The sequence below is a fragment of the Gorilla gorilla genome, chromosome 1 (genome assembly GCF_029281585.2).
Source record: "Gorilla gorilla gorilla isolate KB3781 chromosome 1, NHGRI_mGorGor1-v2.1_pri, whole genome shotgun sequence".
Lineage (NCBI taxonomy): Eukaryota > Metazoa > Chordata > Mammalia > Primates > Hominidae > Gorilla > Gorilla gorilla.
In genome coordinates this window covers 186,448,670-186,469,695 of record NC_073224.2, presented here as the reverse complement: position 1 = coordinate 186,469,695, position 21,026 = coordinate 186,448,670, and the positions used below count along the sequence as shown (strand labels likewise).

At 57.1% G+C, this 21,026-nt stretch overlaps 1 protein-coding gene across 1 annotated transcript in view; it reads right to left on the bottom strand.

Moving 5' to 3' along the window:
- Positions 1–2,028: 2,028 nt before the first annotated feature.
- Positions 2,029–21,026, bottom strand: part of GLIS1 (GLIS family zinc finger 1) — a 234,681-nt gene continuing 215,683 nt past the window's right edge. The window contains exons 6-11 of the mRNA XM_019020611.4: positions 20,553–20,663; positions 16,434–16,566; positions 10,412–10,568; positions 5,641–5,819; positions 4,912–5,079; positions 2,029–2,575 (exon numbers count right to left, since the gene is read on the bottom strand). Of these exons, the coding sequence (XP_018876156.3) occupies positions 2,418–2,575; positions 4,912–5,079; positions 5,641–5,819; positions 10,412–10,568; positions 16,434–16,566; positions 20,553–20,663 (906 nt within the window). The 3' untranslated portion in view covers positions 2,029–2,417. The remainder of the gene's footprint in view (positions 2,576–4,911; positions 5,080–5,640; positions 5,820–10,411; positions 10,569–16,433; positions 16,567–20,552; positions 20,664–21,026) is intronic.

The following is a 21,026-nucleotide window of genomic DNA, read 5'->3' as shown; positions in this document are numbered from 1 at the left end:
TCCCTCCCTGCTGAAGAATTGGACTGGGCCACTCTGGGAGGCAGAGGCTGAGAGGTGGTGGGAGCAGGTCGCCCGATTCTGCAAGGGGCAAGACAGTCTGAAGGGTGAAGGTGGAGGCTCCGGAGCCCGATGCTCGGGTTTGAACCCAGCTCTACCACTCACAGGCTGTGTCACATGGGCAAGTTCCTTAACTTCACTGTCCCTGCTTTTTTTTTTTTTGAGATGGAGTCTTGCTCTGTCACCCAGGCTGGAGTGCAGTGGCGCGATCTCAGCTCATTGCAACCTCCGCCTCTCGGGTTCATGCCATTCTCCTGCCTCAGCCTCCAGAATGGCTGGGATTACAGGCGCCCGCCACCATCCCTGGCTAATTTTTTGTATTTTTAGTAGAGACAGGGTTTCACCATGTTGGCCAGGCTGCTCTTGAACTCCTGACCTCAGGTGATCCACCCGCCTTGGCCTCCCAAAGTGCTGGGATTACAGGCGTGAGCCACCGCGCTGGGCGCACTGTCCCTCAGTTTCCGTGCCTGTAGGATGGGAGTAAGTAGCAGGGTTTGGCAGGGAAGACCGTCCTTTTCAGCTCATGGTGGAGTTTCCTGAGGGGACCATGCTGCGGTGTGGGCCGGGGTGTCTCGAGTGATTCCCCAGCCCCACCCCACGCTGAGTGAGGGAGGAGAGGAGCAGCTCCCAGTCTGGAGTGGGCTGTGTGGAGAGGGCCACTGGACTGGGCCGAGACCTTCAGTGGAAGACACAGCCACCCAGGGACCCTCCCTCCCACCTCCCTCCCATGCTGGGCTCCTCACTGGCTGGAGCCAGCCCGGAGCCAGAGGGCAGCGGCCCTAAATGCAGCCCCCACAGGTGGGCCCTGGACACAGAGCAGGCAGAGCGCATGTCTGGAGGGGGCAAGTAGGACATGGGTGCAAGAACCTCGTCAGCCGGCTCCTGGGAGGAGGCAGAGAGCAGATCCCCGGGAAGCCCCGCAGGCTGGCATGGCACTGCTGTGTCAGTGGCATCGTGGATGATGGGGAGGACCAGGCACTCATCACGGCTCTGTCACTATGTGGCTAGGTGTTCACTCTGACCCTCAGTCTCCCTCTCTATAAAGAAGGGGGTTACTGGGCCTTTCATCTTGTTTTGCCTGCCTAAGTCAGCGTGTAGTACAAAGAGGCAGCCCTTTGGTGAGGGTGTGAATGCCGGCTGCCCCTCCTCACCTACAGAGGAGACAAGAAGACCCCTCCCTAGGCTGTTTCTGGGAGCACCGGGAGGGTGGTAAACATGACCACCCTTGCATGGTTCCACTCCAGAGGGGATGAGGCAGGAATTTTCCTGGATCTTTGTAGCAGGTGATCAGTGTGACACGGTGAGATGCTGGCCATCGTCCAGGTCACCTGCCCAGGCCTGGAGCATGGGCCTGTTCCTCGTGCTGGATGCTGGAGAGAGAGACGGGGAGATGGGGACAGACCCACGCAAGCCTCGGTCCTCCAGGGTGGGCCCAGGGCTCCTGGGACAAAGGCTGCTCTCGGCACCTGGCCTGTCTGCAGGGACCAGCCTTTGCCCTGGCTTTTTGAGGCTGTTTGGGCTCCATCCCCAGCAGGCTTGCCCTGCCCTCCCAGTTTTCTCTGTTTGCAGAAGCCCAGACACTAGATTTGAAGCTCGTTCTCCCACCCGCTGAGTCGTCGCTGTAGCAGGTAGAGGCCCAGGTCAGACGGAGCTGGGTCCCAACTGTGGTCTGACCGTGGGGCCCGGGATCTGAAGCCCGTCGCCGCACCCTCCCAGCCTCAGTTTGTCCACCTGTCCATGGGGATGGGCCTACCTCACTGCACAGTCCTGGGACTAGCGCTGGTGTCTGTAAGGACCATAGCGCATGGTGGGGGCCACGTGCCACTGGTTCCCATCCTTGTGGCCAGAACCCAGGGCCTGAGCTGGTTTCTACGCAGCCTCCCTAGCCCTGAACACCCGGCTCTGTCACCCTCCTCCGAGGCTCTCCCGGTCCTAGCCTCTGGGCTGAATCATAAAGCAGAACCAGGACTTCACATCTCCTTTCCAGTTTTTAATGTTTTTTCTTGTAAAACCAAAAATATAAAACTGGCAGGGGAATGGAAAACAAGTTCTGCATATTTTATATACACGAGGTCTGTGATTTCAAAACCATGCGGGGAGGAACGGGAAGACACGATCGAAGGAATGTTTGTTACAGGGCCACAGATCCTGGCGGGCACCTCTGTGAGCCCAGCTCAGGCTCGGATGGCGGCTCCCTGGCAGCGCTGGGTGGGGTGGCAGCACTGGCTCCCCTGGGTCATGGCCTGGCTGTTCCGGCTGTGGCCTGGCACTCCCGCTAGGTGCACGGAGGGTGGGAGCGACAGCAGGTGGGCGAGGTGGCATCTGCAGTGCTGGATGGGCAGGCGCACGTGGGGGCTCCTTCAGGTGTCTGTGTAGATGGAGGGGATGTGGCCCAGGCAGTGGTCAAAGGCTCCATTGGGGAAGAAGCCACAGTCCTCGGGGCCGCTGGACACCACATCTTCAGATGGCTGCTGTGGCAGCACTGTGGGGCATGAGGCCTCAGCCAGGGCCTCATAGCCTGTTGGGAAAGGGTCAGCGCTGGAGGCAGCAGGGGCTGTGCCTGCTCATGCTTCCCAGTTCCCAGGCCCCACCCCGCCTGCCCAGGGTCATCCCCTCACAGTGTCCCGTCAGTGGGGCCTGCTTGGAGCCCCCAACTTTTCCAAATGGGGGAGCTGGCTGCTGGGGTGGGGCGAGGGCTTGGGAGGCACCCTGGGCCTGGCACACCCAGGGGGCCCAGGGCAGCTGGGGAGACAGGCATGGGGTTGACTCAGGGAGGTCCATCACCAGGGCTGGGCTGTGGGGCAGAATGTGGGGGAAGGAGAGCAGTAGGGTAGGAGCAGCTCAGCCCTTGCCCTCAGGGGCTGGTCCCCTCCTGGTAGAAGGACTGGCTCACCCCCACCCTTTCAGTTGTATCCCCCAACCAGACTCAAGAAACTCAAAGAAGGGCACCAGCATTTACTGGGCACTTAGTAAGTGCTCATTTCAGCTTGCCTCGCTTCGGCTCTACAATGCTCCCCTGGGGTGGGATTCACTATCCTATTGTACAGCTGAGAAGGCAGGCACAGAGGCCAGGATGCTTGCCTAAGGTCACAGTGTGAGTAAGGGGTGGAGCTGGGATTGAACCCAGGTCCATCTGGCTCCAGAGATACCTGGCTTTTCCACCGGACATGCTGTCTCCAGGGTGGGTCCACTGCTCAGAGGCCCTTGACTTGGGAGGGGCCGGGAGGGGTCATCTTCTCCAGCCCCTGCCCGAAAGGCCTGCCAATGAGCTGCTGTCATGCATCTGTGTGGCCTAAGACAGGCGAGCCTCAGTCTACGCAGTGGGGTTGGGCTGAACTGTTCTGAGGCCTGCAGCCCCTGAAGCTTGTCAGCCTGGATTTAATGCTCTGTGTGTGATTTTTGCTTGACCAGGGAGGTGTGCACAGAAGGCAGCTGAGCGGGCCTGGAGTGGGCACTGGGGAGAGGGGAGGCTGAAAGAACCTCCCCTGGCCGGTGTAGGGGCGGGGTGGGGTGTGGAAGCTGCCTCCTGCTCCATTCAGAGCTATTCATTCTAAGCCTTGCTGCTCAGCTGAGAAATCCCATGTGGGCTGGATGGGGGTGGGGAGGACAACATGGGGAGAGCCCACAGTGCTGGGCACCTCAATTCGGGTATACACAGACACAGAGCACCCGTCTTCCATGTGAGCCCCATGTCACGCAGGGGGCCATGCACACACGTCTATCCCGCGTGGACACGGCACACGTTTACCCACAGGCCTGCGGGCACAATCCTCAAACACAGGTGCACACGTGCACACAAGCACACGTCTGTGGAAACAGCCATGAGTCATGGGGTGGGTGACACAATGTGCACACAGATGGGGTGCACGGACATCCACATACACCTGGGGTAATACGTGTGCAGACACAAGAGTGCAGCCCTGCCAGCTCCTGACACTCACGGGGCGCATGCTGCCCAGAGCCACCTGTGCAAGCCCCGCAAGCACGGGCACACGCAGACACCTGGCATGGGTGCAGGTGTGTGGACGTGGACCCACAGGGTGGTATGTGCCCGGCTGAGGCCTCAGTGCTTGTCCCTATATACCTGTCCCTCCACCCTCCCGCTCACGACCTCAAAGCTGCCCCAAGGGCCTCTGGGGCCGGTCTCAGGTTCTCCTTTGTTGGAGCCCTGGAAACCTCCTGTTAGACCTGGGCCCCGAGGCTGTTTTGAGGGTGGGTCTCAGCTGGAGGAATTCAGGGAGGGTCTAGCCCCTCCCTTCTGATGCCCTTGCTCTGACTAGGCCTGCCCTGCTGATCTGAGCCTGGTTCCACCTGGGCTGCGGGCACCCTCCCCTCTCCCTGGGCTTCTCTAGCCAAGCCTGGGGCAGAGCTGGGGAGGCCCAGGGCCCTGCAGGGCAGCACCAGGTACCGATGTGGGGAAGGAACAGCATGACCTCCAGGTTCTGTCCCCGCCTAGTCTCCTGTGCTGCCAAAGGGAGAGCAGGATTTGTTCATTCCCTGCTATATCCCCAGGGTCTGCAGCTATGCCTGGCACACAGTAGGTGCTCAGTAAATAAAGTGAAGCAGTAATTAAACCATGAGCTCCCAGTCCGATTCTTCAGAAACCTGTCAGCATTCAGACACACATACGGCTCGCAAAGCTGTGGAAGGAGCATGCACTTTCCAGTCAGGCAGGTACAGACAGTTCTGCGGGGTCCTGGGACCTCTCTGAGCCTCTACTTCCCCCTCTGTAAAGTGGGGATGGCCCCACCACATAAGAATCCAAAGGCTGCAGGACAGCATGTATGCAGCACCCAGCACCGGGTTGAGCCTCGGCAGGTGCCCAGGACTGGGAGCCACGCAGGCAGGGCTCACCTGTGGCAGGCAAGGGCGTGCTGAGGCTGTGGTAGCCATTGGGCCTCAGGGGGTTGAAACCGTGGGTCTCCCCGACCAGTCCGTCCCCACCGGCTGCTGGTTCGGCCATCCGGTAGCAGTCGCCATAGGGGAAGCAACTCTGGATGGAGTGGAAACTGCCCTGGTAACCTGCAGACGGGGGTAGCAGGGGCCGCGTTCACAAAGGAGAAGTGCCCAGGGCCGGGAGGGTAACATCCTTGCTGCACGCTCCACCTCCCGTGTTGTCCTGTCCAGGCATTGTGGGTGTGAGAGAGAGAGGAGGGCCCAGGGCAGAGGAGGTGCAGGAGGCTGGGGCCCCATTCTCAGCTCCGCCCTGCAGGGAGGGGAGGGCGGGCGAGGGGTGGCTGAGATGATCTCACGTGGCTGCTCCTGAGTCACCCGTGGCTGATGCCTACTCCCTCCACTCTCAGGCGCTCAATCCCGCTCACTGGCCTCTCCTCGGGGCAGCGGGCCTTTGCTGCCTTGTCCGGAACAGGCTCTTCCTCACTCTCAGAATCAGTTTTCTCCAGGCTGTGCCCTCAGCTGGGCCTCTTATGTCCCCTGTCTCCCAGCTTTTCTCAGCCCCCAGTGCCCAGCCGGTCATTCTCTGAGTACCTGCCTCCCCCACTAGGTCACTGTCTCCTCGTTCCTCTGGGGTCCCTAAGTGGGAATTGGGGGGTTATACGGAGCGGGCCCCTGGCCAGAGCTTACCTTGTGGGCTGGGCAGAGGCGGGGGTGGAGGGCTCTGGAAGGGTGGGTAGGACGGCTTGCTGGGGAGTGTGGGGAAGGGCTGGCCCCCCGGAGAATGGCTCTGAGAGGATGGGGGCAGCGGCGGTGGCCCCAGCCCCTTCAGGGGGCTGACTATTGGTGAGAGGAGGCCGGGCCCCAACCTGGAGAGAACAGAGATGCCCATCAGCAGGCAGGGGTCTGGAGGGTGGGGGCCAGAGGCAGGGCTGCTGCGGCTTACTCCCCTCCAGCGATGGGGAGCCCACTCACCAGCTGACCTGCTCCGACTTACAATAGTTAGAAGAGGAGCTTTTATTTTTGGTCATGTTCAAGCCAAACTTTTCAATCCTGTAAGCTTTGGAGTCTGGTATTTAGGATAGTCAGCAAGAAACACAGGTAAGAGGCACAACCTTTCCAGCTGAGAGAACTGTGTTCAAACCCCTAATTGCTCTCATTGGCCAACTATTTTGGGCAAGCTGCTCAATGTCTCTGAGCCCTGGTTTCCTGGAAGGGCTGCTGGCTCACCACCGGGCACGCTGCAGTGTTCATTACCTGCTGGGTGCCCGGCTCTCTGCCTCGTGCATGCCACTCTGGCCACCTGGACGAGGAGCCATGGAGCAGCCCATGGCACTCACAGTCAGCATTCACTGAGCCCCTGACTTGCCCCAGGCCCTGGGAGACAGGTGTTCTTGTGTCCTTTTCACAGACCAGAAAACCAAGGCTCAGAGAGCTTTGCCCAAGTTACTCCCAGCCACACAACATCTCAGGGGTTATGGTGAGGGTGACATTAAAGCAATATAGACAAAGTGTGATGTCCAATACATTCTTAGCCACTCCATCAATCATCATCATTATGAAGAGGAAGGGAAGAAAACCTAGCAAGCCGGTCCCATGGCCAAGCTGGCATTTTTTTCCTGCACAGTGTACTCTGAGGAACCTTCTGTTTCCAGCCCTGGCCATCTCTCCTCCACCTGCATACCTCCTGTGATGGGTGCTCACCAGTTGCCTTCATACAGAGCCTGAGGGGGATGCAGGCTCTAGGCTGTGCACTCTGGAAGCTCATGTTCTGAAACAAGACCGCAGTGGCTGAGAGCAGCACAGGTGCCCTGAGCCCAGCCCAGCCCGAGGGCCCACTACCTGGACCACAGGATGCTGCAGGCCAGGTTCCCTTCTCATGCTACCTTCCTAATCCCCTGGGCCCCGTTCACAGGGGCTAAAATGACTTTGGGATCAATGGCTTGGGGGCTCTGGGGACAAGGCTGAAGGCTCCCAGCCTGTAAACTATTTATGTACATGGCAGTAAGAGGGAGACAGTGAGAGCTCGGAGTCCCCATTTTCTTGTCTGGATTTGTGGCTTGTTGGACCATCCACATTAAAATATACAGCGAATTCAATGTCACAGCTCCAGGTGACCTCGTGACCCTTGCCCACCCTCTGAGACACCAAGTATTGACAAACAGATCAGTGCCTCTCTGAAGGAAGCAGGGCTATCTGGAAATGGGGAAAGCAGATTTGGAGAGAGGCTGGGGTCTCCGCATCTGCGCCGTGCCAAGTTCCTCTCTGCTCCCTCCAACGTTGGCAGCCCCTCCACTGCCCCTCCAGTCTGCTGTCATCATCCACACGTGTGGGGCCCCCGTCACTGTGAGCTCGCTGAGGACAGGGGAAGCAGGGCCTCGGTGCTGGGTCCCTGGCCCAGCCACTGATACACTGTGGGTCCCTGTCACTGTTTTAAGTTCATGAGACGAATCCTCATCACACCTCCAGGAATAAATTATCATTATCATCATCATTATTTTTAGGCCTGTCTTGTGGGGTGATCAAGTGGGACAGCGTCTTCCTCTATGCTCTAGAAACCGTGGACAGCTGTGCACGAGCTGTGTGTTCTCATGACCAGTTCTCCTGGCTGAAGCTGGGCTGGGGCCTGGCCGGGGAGTGGCTCCTCCTTCCTGCAGGCCTGCTGTGTGGTGGCTGCCTTATCCCCATCCCATCTGGGCACCCACAACCCAGCCCTCCCCTGGTTTCCTGAAGCCCCTGTAGGGAGGGCCAGGTCTTGGCCCTTCTCGGTCACCCAGTGCCCAGCGCTGGGCATGGCACACAGTGAAAAACCAATGACACTAATAAATGAGTTTCTGAATCTCTCAGTTGCAAATCCCAGAGATTAACAGCATTGCAGGATTAAGATGAACCAGATATGAAGGGGAAAAAACATGTGTTTTCAAAAGTTTGTTTTTCCTGTCTCACTCCACCATAAATTCACATTTGCCACCTTCACAGCCAGTGAAATTAAACAGAACACAACTCTCTCCACAGCAGACATGACGCCTGAGGCTATGCTGCTCTACCTGAACTCTTTAAAAGGCAAAAAAGATCTTCTGGAGCTCCTCCTCTGAGTCATGCAAATGATGCCTAAATCAAATATTTTCGCTTCAACTGGAACCTATAAAAATTAATATAAAACCTCACTAGCCTGGCAGACTGAGGGTTTCATACCTCGCACAAGGCTGGGAAAAAAAATACCCTATTCGGCGTCTTCTCTGAGCCAGGGTAAATAAATTTGGTCATGAAGTCAGGCCCTCTTAGCATATTTTTGAGTGAATCAGATAATTCTGTCAAGCTATTTAAACGTCCCAGCAAACCACTGGGGAGCCACGAGTGGCCGTTCCTTGTTGACTTTGGCAGGAAGTGGAGGCTGAAGGCCCTTTCCCCACTCTCTTCTCAGGGGATGAAAAAAGAAACCCATCCACGCTGGGCCTGGGCCTGGTGTCAGGCACGAGGACGCTTCTCTCCTGCAGCTGGACCCGAGGCTCCTACCCGCAGGCAGGGGTGGGCAGGCAGGGGTCCCGTCTTGTCATCACTCTGCTTCTCACTGCAGAATTCTTGACGGGCACTTATGCAGGCGGCAGGCAGGTGATGAATGAGGCGGAGCAGAGTGCACGGGCCCAAGCAGCGAACGGCCTTCGTGGTTTATTTTCCTTTGGTTGGAGATGTTTTTCGGCTGGTTGGTGGGTGAGCAGGTGGCCTGAGCAGCTATGGGTGGGGGCGGGGACCATCGTAGTAGAGCCTGTGCCAGGTGAGGCACACAGTGTCAGGCGTGTGTACGGCCCTCACCACCTTCCTCAGGGAGGGCCTTATAATGCCTTTCACAGAAGCAGCAGCTGAGGCTCAAGGAGGGCCCGGTTTTCTGGGTCCCCCTCTGCACCCCCTTCAGGCTGCCTCTGCTCACACTCACAGCCACAATCTTCCCCTGCCTGTCAGCAGCCCCTCTGGACCCCCAGCTCATCCCTGAGGCCTCCTCCTCTCCCTGCCCAGCTCGGATTTCCTACTCCCGCTGCCTCTGTGCCACCACTGCCTTCCTCTGACTTCCGGGCTCCCCCTCCCCAGCCTGAACCAGGCCCTGGCTTGGGATGCTGTCTGTCCGGTGCCCCACAGTCCACCCCACCCCTGCAATGCCGCCCTGCGTCCTCATCCCCAAACCTGACCACATCACTGCTCAACACTCTTCAGGTCGAGTCTCATCCCAGGCCTTGGGATCTGGACCTGGCAACATCTCTCCCAAGTTCGTCACCCCACACAATGACTCCTGTTTCCCAGAACACCCCAAGCTCTCACCATGCCTACCTTCACTCTTGCTACTCCTTCCTCCCAGCTTCTCCACTCATCCAACTCCAGCCTCACCTCCTCCAGGAAGCCTTCCCTGACACCCTCCTGGCAGCCACACCCCACTAGGCTCTCCTCTGGGCTCCACAGCCCTTCTGCTTCCTTGCCGGCACACCACTGGCCCCCTGTGTGGTAGGTCTCCCTCTCACAGTAGCATCACCAGGGCCAGAGTCATCGAGGCACCAGCACTGGGCCCAGGGCCTGCCCACAGGGGATCCATAATTGAACACCAAATGAATGGGTGAATGAATGGCAGGAGGAGCCCAGTAATAATAGGAGCAGTGGGCCACAAATGTGGCGATGAAGCCAGGCTGGCCCCAGGCACAGGCAGGCCGGCCAAGGCCGTAGCCAGGAGGAGGAAGGGCAGGGAAGGAGGAAGGTGCTGGGGCCAGGCCTGCGGGGACAAGGTGATCAGCAAAAAACAGCAGGGAGGGCAGGAGGGTGGGGCTGTGAGGCCTCCCTCTGCTCATTTGCAAGAAAAACAGATTTTGGCAGATCATGGTCCAGCAATTAACACATTCACCATTTCCAGTCAATTAAGTGGCCACAATGAGAACCACATTGGGCGCAGGAAGAGGCTGCCCCTCTCCACAGTGATCCTGAAGTAAAGGCTCCCAGGCAGCCCCCGCAGGCCGGGCAATGTCCCAGCTGCAGTGGCTGGAGGTGGGTGTGGGGCCCAGACCAGCGTCTGTGGAGTGCGCGCAGTGGGCAGTCTGCTCCCAAATGCACAGATGAGGCAAAGAGACTCCAGAGTGAGGCCCCGAGGAGGCCTGGGTTCCATTCTGCGTGTGGCAGCCCAGAATGCAGGGGTCGCTGGGAGGGGCCACAGCATTTTCCCAGGGTCCTCCAGTGGGGAGAAGGAGCTGCATGAAGTGAGGCATTCAGAAGCCAGTACGGTCTACTCAGAGTTACTGCAGGCACCAACGGAATCATGCACACAAAGTGTGTGGAATGCAGTCTGCAGTCAGTGTTCCCTGAAGGTTGGCTATTTTCATTATCAGTAACAAGCAGACAGATAGTGTGGGACACCTGCTCTCCCTGCCTCCCCCCGAGATCCCCCCTTGTTGCCCCTGGAGGAGGACTGGCCTGGTGTACATACCCATCCCGGGTGCTCTCAGCCATGGGCAGAGGGGACGGATGGTGGTGGGAACTGGTGGTGGCATCCAGCGGGTGGTGCCTGGAAGGTACGTCGTGCGCTGGGGGCAGGAGGCCCGATGCAAGTCCGTTATGGGGGGTGATGGAGCCAGGATACACACCTGCAGGGAATCAAACAAGGCTCACTGGACTCTGGCCACTCCCTAGAGATGGTTGTGATGGCCCAGGAGCTGTGTGTGCCTGATGATGGAGAAATAAAGACAAGAGGGAAAATGAACAACGTTGTATCACTGGAAGTTTAGGGGCGCCAATGAGGGAGGTGCTGGCCCCACTCCACTCAGTTCAGCTTTGCAGGCCCTGGCTAAAGGGCTGTGTCCAGGGCTGGGGCTCACCCTGATAGCAGAGGTGGACTGGCAAGGGGCTGTCAGAGGCGTGGGATGCTTAGGGTGTGTGTGTATGTGTGTGTGTGTGTGTGTGTGTGTGTGTGTGTTCTGAGATGGGGGCATGTATAGGGCAGGCTGCCTCAAATCTCTGTGATGCTGTTCTGGAAAAGAAGAGGCTTGTTATGTGTGGCCCCGAAGCAGACAGAGACCCAGGAATGGAGAGAAGCTTGAGAGTAGACAGCAGCCCAGGGCTCGGCAGTGCCTTCTAACAGGCAGTGCTGCTGCAGGGCAATGGGCTGCCCTTGCACAGAATAACTACCTCCCCCAGAGATATGCAAGCAGAGCCGGGGTGTCCACTGTGAAGGCTTCCAAAGAGAGATGACTGCACTAGCTGAGTGGCAGCTGGCCTGGGAGACCTCTAAGAAGGGCTGCCATGGACGGTTGTATGGGCGGTACACTGAACAAGGGTCCCAACTGAGGAGAGGAGTCAGCCTCATTCTAGTCTCAGATTCTAAACCTTCAGAAGACACCTGCAGGGTGATGCCACCTTTTATCACCTTTTACCCCCTAAAGTCTTACCCTTGTTAAGACAGGGAGGCTAATAAATCAATGGCGGACACTAGGTCAGAGTCAGACGTTGCTCCAGGGACCCAACTAGGGTTTGGAGTTACTGAGCCCAGCACTCCCAAAATGCCTTCACCAAGAAACCCTAATCAGAGTAGGAAATAAACTCCTACTCTGGGACTGGAGCCTAAGAAAGACATGGCAAGAGTTCTAAGTTTTTGATGTTCCCTATTTTATCTAAAAAAAGAATGTACCTGACCCCTGCATTCCAGGCCATTACACCCAGAATGGAGCCCAGGCCTCCTCCAGCGTTGCTCTGGCTTCTCCGGGGCTCATCTCTCTAGGGAGTGGCCAGTTTTGCATCCCTTTTTCAATCTGGCCATGTTTATTTTAATAGCAATTGACATCATTTTTTCTGAAATCCATGCATCCAGCAGATGCCCTGGGAGGACTCTGTGTGACCTGGGGACTAGCCCGGGGCTGCACTGATGGACTCTGTGTGACCTGGGGGCTAGCCCGGGGCTGCACTGATGGACTCTGTGTGACCTGGGGGCTAGCCTGGGGCTGCACTGATGTGGTGTCCATTCTGATTGGCCAGTGTGCACCAGGGCAGCTGTTACATGCTGAATAGCACTCTGGTTACCATGGATCCAGACCAGTGCTCTTATTACACCAGAAGGACCAATCTGAGAACGCACTAGTCTCCTTTCATGGATGGGGTAAGGGAAACTTTTACCTTCTCAGTTGGTTGGGGTTCCAAGGCTAGCTCATCCCAGGCTGGCCCCTTTGGCCCAGGCCTGCAATTCAGGAGACTGTTGCAGGGAACCGAGCAGGGCTGTGGCAGGGACGGCAAGCTCAGTGCCTCAGGCAGCATGGCGGGGAGCAAAATAAATGAAACTGCACGGATTAACAAGGGGAGCAGCAGGGCCTGTGGCAAAGGGGAGAGCACACATCCCAGAAAGACCTTCACATGGAAACCGTTAAAAAAAAAAAAACAAGCCTGTAATCCCCGCACTTTGGGAGGCCGAGGCGGGAGGATCACTTAAGGCCAGGAATTTGAGACCAACCTGGCCAACATGGCGAAACCCTGTCTCTACCAAAAATACAAAAATTAGTCGGGCGTGGTGGCATGCACCTGTAATCCCAGCTACTTGGGAGGCTGAGGCAGGAGAATGGCTTCAACCCGAAAGGCGGAGGTTGCAGTGAGCCAAGATGGTGCCACTGCACTCCAGCCCGGGCGACTCCATCTCAAAAAAAAAAAACAAAAAAAACAAAGCACCACCACCACCACCACCAAAAAGTGCCCCTTTGCCTATGAGGCCAAACAGTTTGCAACTCCTGGCCTGGAGTTAGAGCTGCAAGCACCCTACGTTACGTTACATCATGTGAGATTCAACTATCAAAATAACTACCATTAATTAAAAACATACTATGTGCCACACTGTCTTTCCACATTATCTAGTTTAACCAGCTTGACAAATGTCAGTGGGGAACATAATATATTCCATTTTAAGATGAGGAAACTAAATATTAACAAGTTGAATGATTTGTCCAAAGTCACAGAGTAGGCGGCTCATCAGGCCCATCTTCCAAGCAGCAGAGAGAGAAAGTCCACTTGAGGCCAGGGCTAGGAGTGGCTCCAGCTCAGGTGATGGTCTGGATACCCAGCTGAGGCCTCGGCTCTGGTGCAGGCATCACTGCTGGCTGCTGTGAGACCCGGGGGCTCTGGGCCACCGTCCTTACCGCTCCCTGCCTCTAGGACTCTGCTCCCAGGCCTAGCACCACCTGTCTGTCCAGCCACTGCCTCCCTCCCCAGCTTGGGGGAAGGTGCCTCAAGTGGTGTTTGTGGAGGGAGCCCGGCGAGGAGCTGCCCACACTTTGAGCCACTCACCACTCTCCTTAGCACCTCTTCGCCTGCCATCTTGAACCAGTTTGGGGGCCTGACAGCTGGGAAGGCTTAGAATCCTGATCGATCCTGCACCTTCTTCCTCAGCCACGCTGACCTCATGCTTCTCAAGTCTTCACTGCCCATCACATTACCCTGGATCTGCTCAGGATGGGCCTGGCAGACAAGCTCCTGGGGGTTGGGTGGGGGGTCTCCTGTGCAGAAGAGAACTGGTCCCTACTTGAGGGAGCATCCTGCAATTGGACAATGGAAATTTGGTGTCTCCCTCTGCAGCTCGTCCCTCACCCTCTCCCCTCTGTTCTGGACTCTGCTAATCCTCCCTGACTCAGTCCCCTGCCCTTGCCCCTGCCCCGGGGCCAGGTCCCTGCCTGTCCAGCCTCCACACCAAGGACGAACACAGGGTGGGTGACCGAGTGTGTGAACTAGAGATGCTGACCATGTCAGCGAACAGCAGATGGGAATGAAGGAACCATGGGACTGTGAGGGGCAGCGGAAGTGGGGACGCCACGGGGCCTGATGGGCTCTCCCCAAAACGCACCACTTCAGGCTGTAAAGCTGTGTCATCAATCATCAGCCGTGAGCGCTTAACCTCTGGCCCCAACATCTGTTCCCTTCTCAGCCATCTGCCCTGCGGCCTGCAGAAGAACCCAGCAGGCCGGATCCTAGGGGATCCAGGACCCCGGGCTTCACCTGGCTGGTCCTGCCCTCCCCGCTGCACTGGAAGCAGCTCGAGGACAGGGCCAGCACCGGGCCTGGCAGACAGCAGGTGCTCAGTATAGCAGAGGAGCAGCACTAGCAGCAGGGAGGTGCGGGCTCTGGTTAAGAGGACAGCCTGCACAGATGGTCTGAGTTCCAATCCTGCCTCTGCCACCTGCTAGCTGTGGCTTGCGTGTGCCTTCTGAGGCCAACGTGAGGATGATGGCAGTGATGTCCACGCACAGTCCCTGGAGCAGCACCTGGCACACAGTCAATATGTGCTGGCTGTGCATGATTGTAAGGTGGATGAGTACACAGTCATTCTTCTTGCTCACCATAAACAACAATAACAGTAAGATGATCAGTCACATAGGGTTTATATAAGTGACCGCATCCACGATCACATTTGTTCTCATAGCAGATGAGATCCCTCAGTGCCTGGGAGGGAAACTGAGGCTCAAAGCAGGGAAGATACCACTTATTGTCACAGAACAAGGGCAGTAGCTTCAGCAGGAGCGGCTCCTCCAATCTGTGATGATGAGGACTCAGCTGATTCTGTTTCTCATTGGTAGCATGGGTTTCACATCCTACTGCACAGCGTAGTTGGGGATTGAATGAGAGGATATTTGTGAAGTCAGTGGCTCAAGCAGGTGCTCAAGAGATGGTAACTGCTGGCCCTGTCCCTTCTCGATGGGGCAAGCCTGAGGCTGGCATCTGGGAGAACAGGCTTGCAGCCTGGACTGGCTGCTGACTTCTCTGGATGACCTTAGGTGATTCTTCTCCTGCCCAGGCCTGAGTCTTCCCAAGGTAAAACTGATGGGGTAGGTACAAGACCTTTGCCCTGGGGGCAGCACTGCTCCTCCGCAACAGCTTTCTTTCTGGCTGAATGAGGAAGCAGCTTCCAAGGCCTTCTCAACACAGAGCTCCAAGTAGTCACTGTCATGACCATTTGTTAGGAGCTGGCACTTGAGATACCTTCGTCCCTGGGTTGGATGAGCCCCCCGGTCCCTTCCAGCCCTGCCATTTTAGCAATTCTGACCCTACGAGAAGCAGCCACACAGAGGGGTCCTCTAGCTAGACATGAGGAGGGTGCAGACCCTCCCCCCAGGCATCCATCCGCCTGTGTCCTCGCCCTCGTGGACCTGCCTGAGCACAGACCCCTGGAAAGGGGGACCCATGAGAAAGGCTAAAAGGCTTTTCTTCCTGAGGCTGTTTGGCAAGTGCTTTGATACATTTTTAAATCTGTTGCTACTTCAACATTGAGGGGAAAGAATAAAAAATTAGAAAACAAAAAATGTTGAAAATGGTTGGAGTAATTCAAGAAATCCCAGAGGGTGGGCAGAAAGTCTGTTCTGATATCGTGGTTTCTTTAGGGGAGTCAGGGGTAGAGCGCAAGGACTGTCAGCTGGAATCCAAAGGCCACGCTGCCCTTATCTGGGCTGGATGCCCAAGCCACAAAGCCAGGAATTCCTGCTGCGGCCTGAGACCTGCCCCGCGGCCCACGGCTGCTAGGAGGGACAGACAAGCCACCTCAGCTGGACCAAAGGCCCTTAGCGTCTGGTTGGAGGGGCCCGCAGAGTCCCAGGGGCTCTGGGGGCCCCATCTCTGGGCCACAGAGTTTAGCGATGAGCTGGAAGTGATTTGGGCTAAGTTCCTATCCTCTCAGAGCCTCAGTTTTCTCCTCTGGAGCAGGAGTCAAGGCCAGGGGCAGAATGAGCTCTTCTTGAAGACGGTTCCTCCCTGCGGATGACCCTGGCAGCATGGGCCATCAGCAAGGGCACCAGAGCCTCTCTTGATGATGCTTGGGGCAGGGCCATGGGTTCCCCCAGCCCAGCTCTGCATGTCCCCATGCTGGGTGCTGGTGACTCCAGAATGAGGCAGACCCTGAGCCTCCCTTGAGGAACTCACAGTCTGGTGGGGGAGACAGATGGGCAGATGGGAAGTAGAGTGACAGCTCAGAGTGCTCAGCACTGGGGCAGAGCGAAGCCCAGAGGAAGACTTCCTGGAGGAGGGGACAAGGAGGTGGGTCCTGAAGGAAGGGCAGGAGCTACCTTCATGAAGGGTAGGAGAAGAGGGCTGGCTGGGTGTGGACAGTGTCCGGGGGTGGAGGGGAGCAGGAGCAGAGAGTGTTCAGGGAACTGCATCCAACATGCCAAGGAGGAGGCAAGAGGTGCCAGGAGGACCCAGGCCCCACACACCTTGAAGGCCAGGCTGAGACGGGTGAGGGCTTCATGCCCTGAGCAATGGGCAGCCACAGAATAATGTGAAGGAAACGTCCACCTAGTTAGAGGAGCTGCATGGAGAAGATGATTGGAAGTACGGAGCCAGAGGCAGAGGCAACCAAGTCCAGATGAGTGAGTGCCTGCAACAGGTCATGCCCATGTGGGCGGCCCACTGAGCATCACTTGTCCTTGACTGTGGGCAGAGAAAGGCCCCTCCTGGGCTATGCCCCTGGCCCTGCCTCCCCGCACACGTACCTGGGAGCAGCTCCTGGCCCAGGCCACAGCCACCCTTGCCGTCGCTGGCAGCCAGCTGTGTGGACGCGTGGAGCTGCTGCAGGACCAGACACTCGGTCAGGACGTCGGCCTCGGTGTCAGGGCCCGCATGCAGCTGGGAAGCAAGCAGAGGGAAAGGAGGTGTTAGTGTGAGACCCCTGCCCACCAGCAACCCTCCCGTTAGGGGACAGGGCAGAAAGGACTGCAGCCCCAGGGCAAGACCCTTGCCTTCACTGTGCCTCAGCTCCCCATCTGTGAAATGGGCTGACTGTGTACATTGTGAAGATGTTGTTAGTCCAGGTCCTTTGAGAAGCAGATGCCAAGATGGGATTCAACATGCAAGGATTTAAATGGGAGACGTGCCATCTGTGAACTGGATGGGCTGGGAGAGCCCAAGGACTGACAGAAGGAGGCAGGGAGAAGGGGTCAAGCGGGAGCCTCCGGGACACGGACTCAGGGAGTCCTCAGCAGCCAATGTCTGCTGGATGTCAGGGAGTCCAGTGCCTCCTAGGAAGGCTCTGCCTCAGTGTCCCTGCTGGGCCTGCCACACTCAGTCATTGCTGGGAGCAACCTGTGGGAGGTGTGGCCTCCCATGGGTAGCTGAGTTCTGCAGGTGCGTTCTGTGCAGCCGCATCGGTGAATGGACACGGTAGGAGTAAAGCGCAATAGGTGTGCAGTCAGCCTCCCCTAACCCCGCCCCAGCTCTTTTCTTTCTTCCTTCTTGGTACAAGGTTCAGTGGAAATAGTTCAGGGCTAGGGATGAAGAGCTGGGCTCAGATCCCATCCTACCTCTTCTTACTCCCTGTGTAATGCTGGACAAATAACATAACCTCTCTGGGTCTTGCCTACCCAGCCTGTAATAAGCAGCAACAGTCACGCCTCACCCCAGGCTGCCATGAGGAGTAATGACACAGAGTGACGATGGCTGGGGGCATGCTTTGGAAGTGCTGTAGTAGGGGTGGCTGAGCTCCAGCTGGCCGAGCCCCATCTGGTCACCCCATCGTGGGCACGATGGATCAGTATATAGACTTGAGGTCCCTTGGCTAAGGGGTGAGCCTGGGCTGGGGTGCACCCAGTAACCCAAGCAAATCTTTGGCCAACAACCCTTGGCTGTTCCCAGAGAGTCACCTCAGAACATCTTCCAGAGCCAGGATGGGAACAGGGTGAGGCCTTCAGGACACTGGGTGATGACTGGGGCAGGCACCTGGGAAGGGCCCCTTCTCTCAGGGAAATCCCAAAGCTTGGCTCAGCCAAATGCTCATCTTCCCCAGGACAAAACAGACCCAGAGAAGGTGAGAGCCCTGCCCCACATCACACAGCAGCTGAGAGTCAGCCCTGAGGGCTTTTCTGCCCTCCTAAGACAGCAGGGCCAGGCCCACGCTTGGAGAAGGCATGCCCAGTCTCGAGATGGGCTCTTGGCTCCCTGACCCAGCAGCTGTTTTCCATGTAAATTAAGTTTCTGGCAAAAGAGAGCCAAGGCATGTTCTTGTAGACCGCAATGTCGATCGGATTAGGAGCAGCAGGAGAGGAGAATTAAGGAAGAAAAGCATTTCTAATTCTCTCTGAAACGCAGCAGGGCTGCCAAGGACTTGTCATAATACAAGGGTCGCTTTACCCAGAAAGATACATCATCCCTGATGGCTCTTAATGGATGCTTATTGTTGGGAAGTTTGCAGATCTGTGGCCCCAAGTCCCCGGGGGCTCAGTGTGAGCCAAGCATGGGGCCTGGGAACGCCAGGACAGGATTCTGGTCCTCAGGCACTGGTCCGCTTGGGACAGAAGCCTCCCTGGTGTGGAGCTCCAGTCTACTAGAGCCTGGGCCATTCCCTGTCCCCACTCAGGCCCTTAACCTGAGAGCAGTGAACAGAGCTCAGGCCCTGGAAGCAGACAGGTCTGGGATGGACCCTGGCTCTGGCACTTCTGGGGTGCATGATGCTGGGCTGGTTTGTTAATTCTCTGAGCCTTAGTTTGTCCATCTCTAAAATGAGTGTTTCATGACTCTAATCCCCACATTTTGGGAGGCCAATGTGGAAGGATTACTTGAAGCCAGGAGTTTGAAACCAGCCTGGACAACAAAGTGAAACCTCTATCTCTACAAAAAAAAATATTTAAAAAAAGCCAGGAGCAGTCAGCCTGCCTGTAGTCCCAGCTACTCAGGAGGCTGAGGCAGGAGGATCACTTGAGCCCAGGAGTTGGAGGCTGCCATGAGCCATGATCGTGCCACTGTATTCCAACCTGGGTGACAGAGTGAGACTTTGTTTCTAAAAATAAAATAAAATGGGAATTACAGTGCCCACACCTATGGTTGTGGTTTCTTTTTCTTTTCTTTTCTTCTTTTTTTTTGAGACAGGGTCTTGCTCTGTCACTCAGGCTGGTGTGCAGTCCAACTCCTGGGCTCAAATGATCCTCCCACCTCAGCCTTCCGAGTAGCTGGGGAGCTAGAGTTATAGTGAAGCCTAAATGAGATACAGGATATGAAGCCCCAGGTACAGTGCCTGAGCCTCAGAGGCACCTGGGCTAAAGCACATCCCCTCCCTCCTCAGGGAACATGGAGGTGGTGTTTCACCAGAAAGCTCATGGCGCAGGATTTGACCACGTCCCTCTCTGCTCCACAGCTTCCAATGCTCCCCACTGCCTGCAGGCTGGAGACCAACTTCGCAAGCCTGGCGGTCCCCTCCCATCTTCTTTCCCACTGAGTTCCCTTGCTCCCGGCACCCCATCGCTGTCTCCCTATCCCGGGGCCTGAGGCAGCTGCTTCCTCCAGCCTGCAGGCCTCTGCTGTTTCATTCCTGGCAGTGTCCACAGTTCACAGAACAATGCTTGGAATACAGTAGGTGCTCTGTAAATCTGGTTGAACCAATAAATGCGATCTTCCCACTCTGTCCTCCTCTGTCATGCCAGTGTCCCTGAGTTGGCCCCTGGTGTTTCTTTCACTCCCACACCCTCCCTGGCACTCAAGGACCCTCACTCCCTGGCCCTGGAGTTCCATGGGAGTGCAGGTGTGAGTTAACCCAGCCAGGTGGGCTCTGCCCCCAGCTGCAGTCCTGTCCCTCCTGCCATGGCCCAGTCCCCTCAGGAACTCACACACGGCTTGTCCAAAACAGCATCCCCAACCCATTTTCTACATGGCCCTCAGGGTTACCTCTCGAGGTGCCATGTCCCTGCTCTGCTTAAGACCTCTCGATGGCACCCACTGTGCCCTGGACATAGCCCTGCCCACACAACCTCTCCTCACTGCGCTGCTTGGCCGCTGATCCTGCACACAGTGGGCTTCAGGCTTCAGCCCTTTCTCAGCGCCAGTCACTCTGGGGAGCGTTCTTCTGAACTCACCGCCCCAACACTTAGTCCTTCCTCAAGACCAATGAACACATACACCCATTTCTGTTTTGAACTTTTAAATTTGTGCCAGGTACAGTTCTAAACCCTCAGCATAAACCGTCATTTACTCCTGACCGCAGCTGTCTAAAGCAAGTCCTTTGTTGTCCCCTCTGACGGCTGAGGAACCTGAAGCCCAAAGGCACGTGCCTGGGTGCAGAGCCAGCGGAGGCAAGCCCCGCGGGCCCACTCCGTGCTCACACCCCTAAACACTGCACCCATGCCTGATGCCATTTCCTCCACAGACCTTCCTGCTCCCACCCAGAGGGGCTAAGGTCCCCTCATCTGTGCCCTGACTTTTCTCTGCACATCTCTCGCCATCTTAATGACATGAGGTAGAATCATCTCTTTGTGTCTGCTGTCGCCTGCCAGGACACTGAAAGCGGGGACGTGCTTTTTCATTTCTGCATCTTCCGTGCCCAGCACAAGGCTGGACATCATGTGTTTACCACACAAGCCGTGGGAGGTGCACAGATGCATGGGGCAAGGAGCTGGTGGGCAGTCTGCGGGTGGTAAAGGGCCAGCTGGGGTGTGGAAGGAAGGGCTGCGGGTCAGCAGAGACACTAAGGGCAGGTGGGAAGTGGACGGACGGACGAACGGATGGATGAACAGTGGCATACAGGGCGAGTGGGTGGGCAGATGCATGTGTTGAGGGTGGGCACCTGGCCTGGTGCGGTGCAGGCGGCTGCGAGGTGGGAGGAGGCCAGATGAGGAGGGCTGCCTTACCTTCTTACGCACCTGCTGCTCTTTGGCTGAATGGGCCTTGACGTGCTTGCGGAGGGAGCTGGGGTCTGTGTAGCGCTTGGAGCAGCCAGGGATCTGACAGGCGTACGGCTTCTGTAACATGGGGGGCACGGGTGGGGTGAGTGAGGCCCATCCCCACGGGACACGCGCCTCTGCGTGACCTGCTGTGGGGAGGTGACCAGGCGAGAGGCTGGCTGCAGGCCAAGAGTACTCTGCCTCAGCCAGCCTGGCCCAGCTGTGGGGAAGGCGCCTGGCCTGGGAGCAGAGCAAGGGGTTTGTGTCTTCATTCCACCACCATCCTGGGACCTCAGGTCAGTTGCCTCTCCTCTCTGAGTCTCACCTTTCTTCTCTGAAAAATGGGGCCATCTGAGGTCTAAGGGTTCTTCCAGGTCGGACCCTGGCTCTGAGCCAAGTCCACCCTTTGGACCCCACAGCTGCAAGTAAGCATTGAGCAGA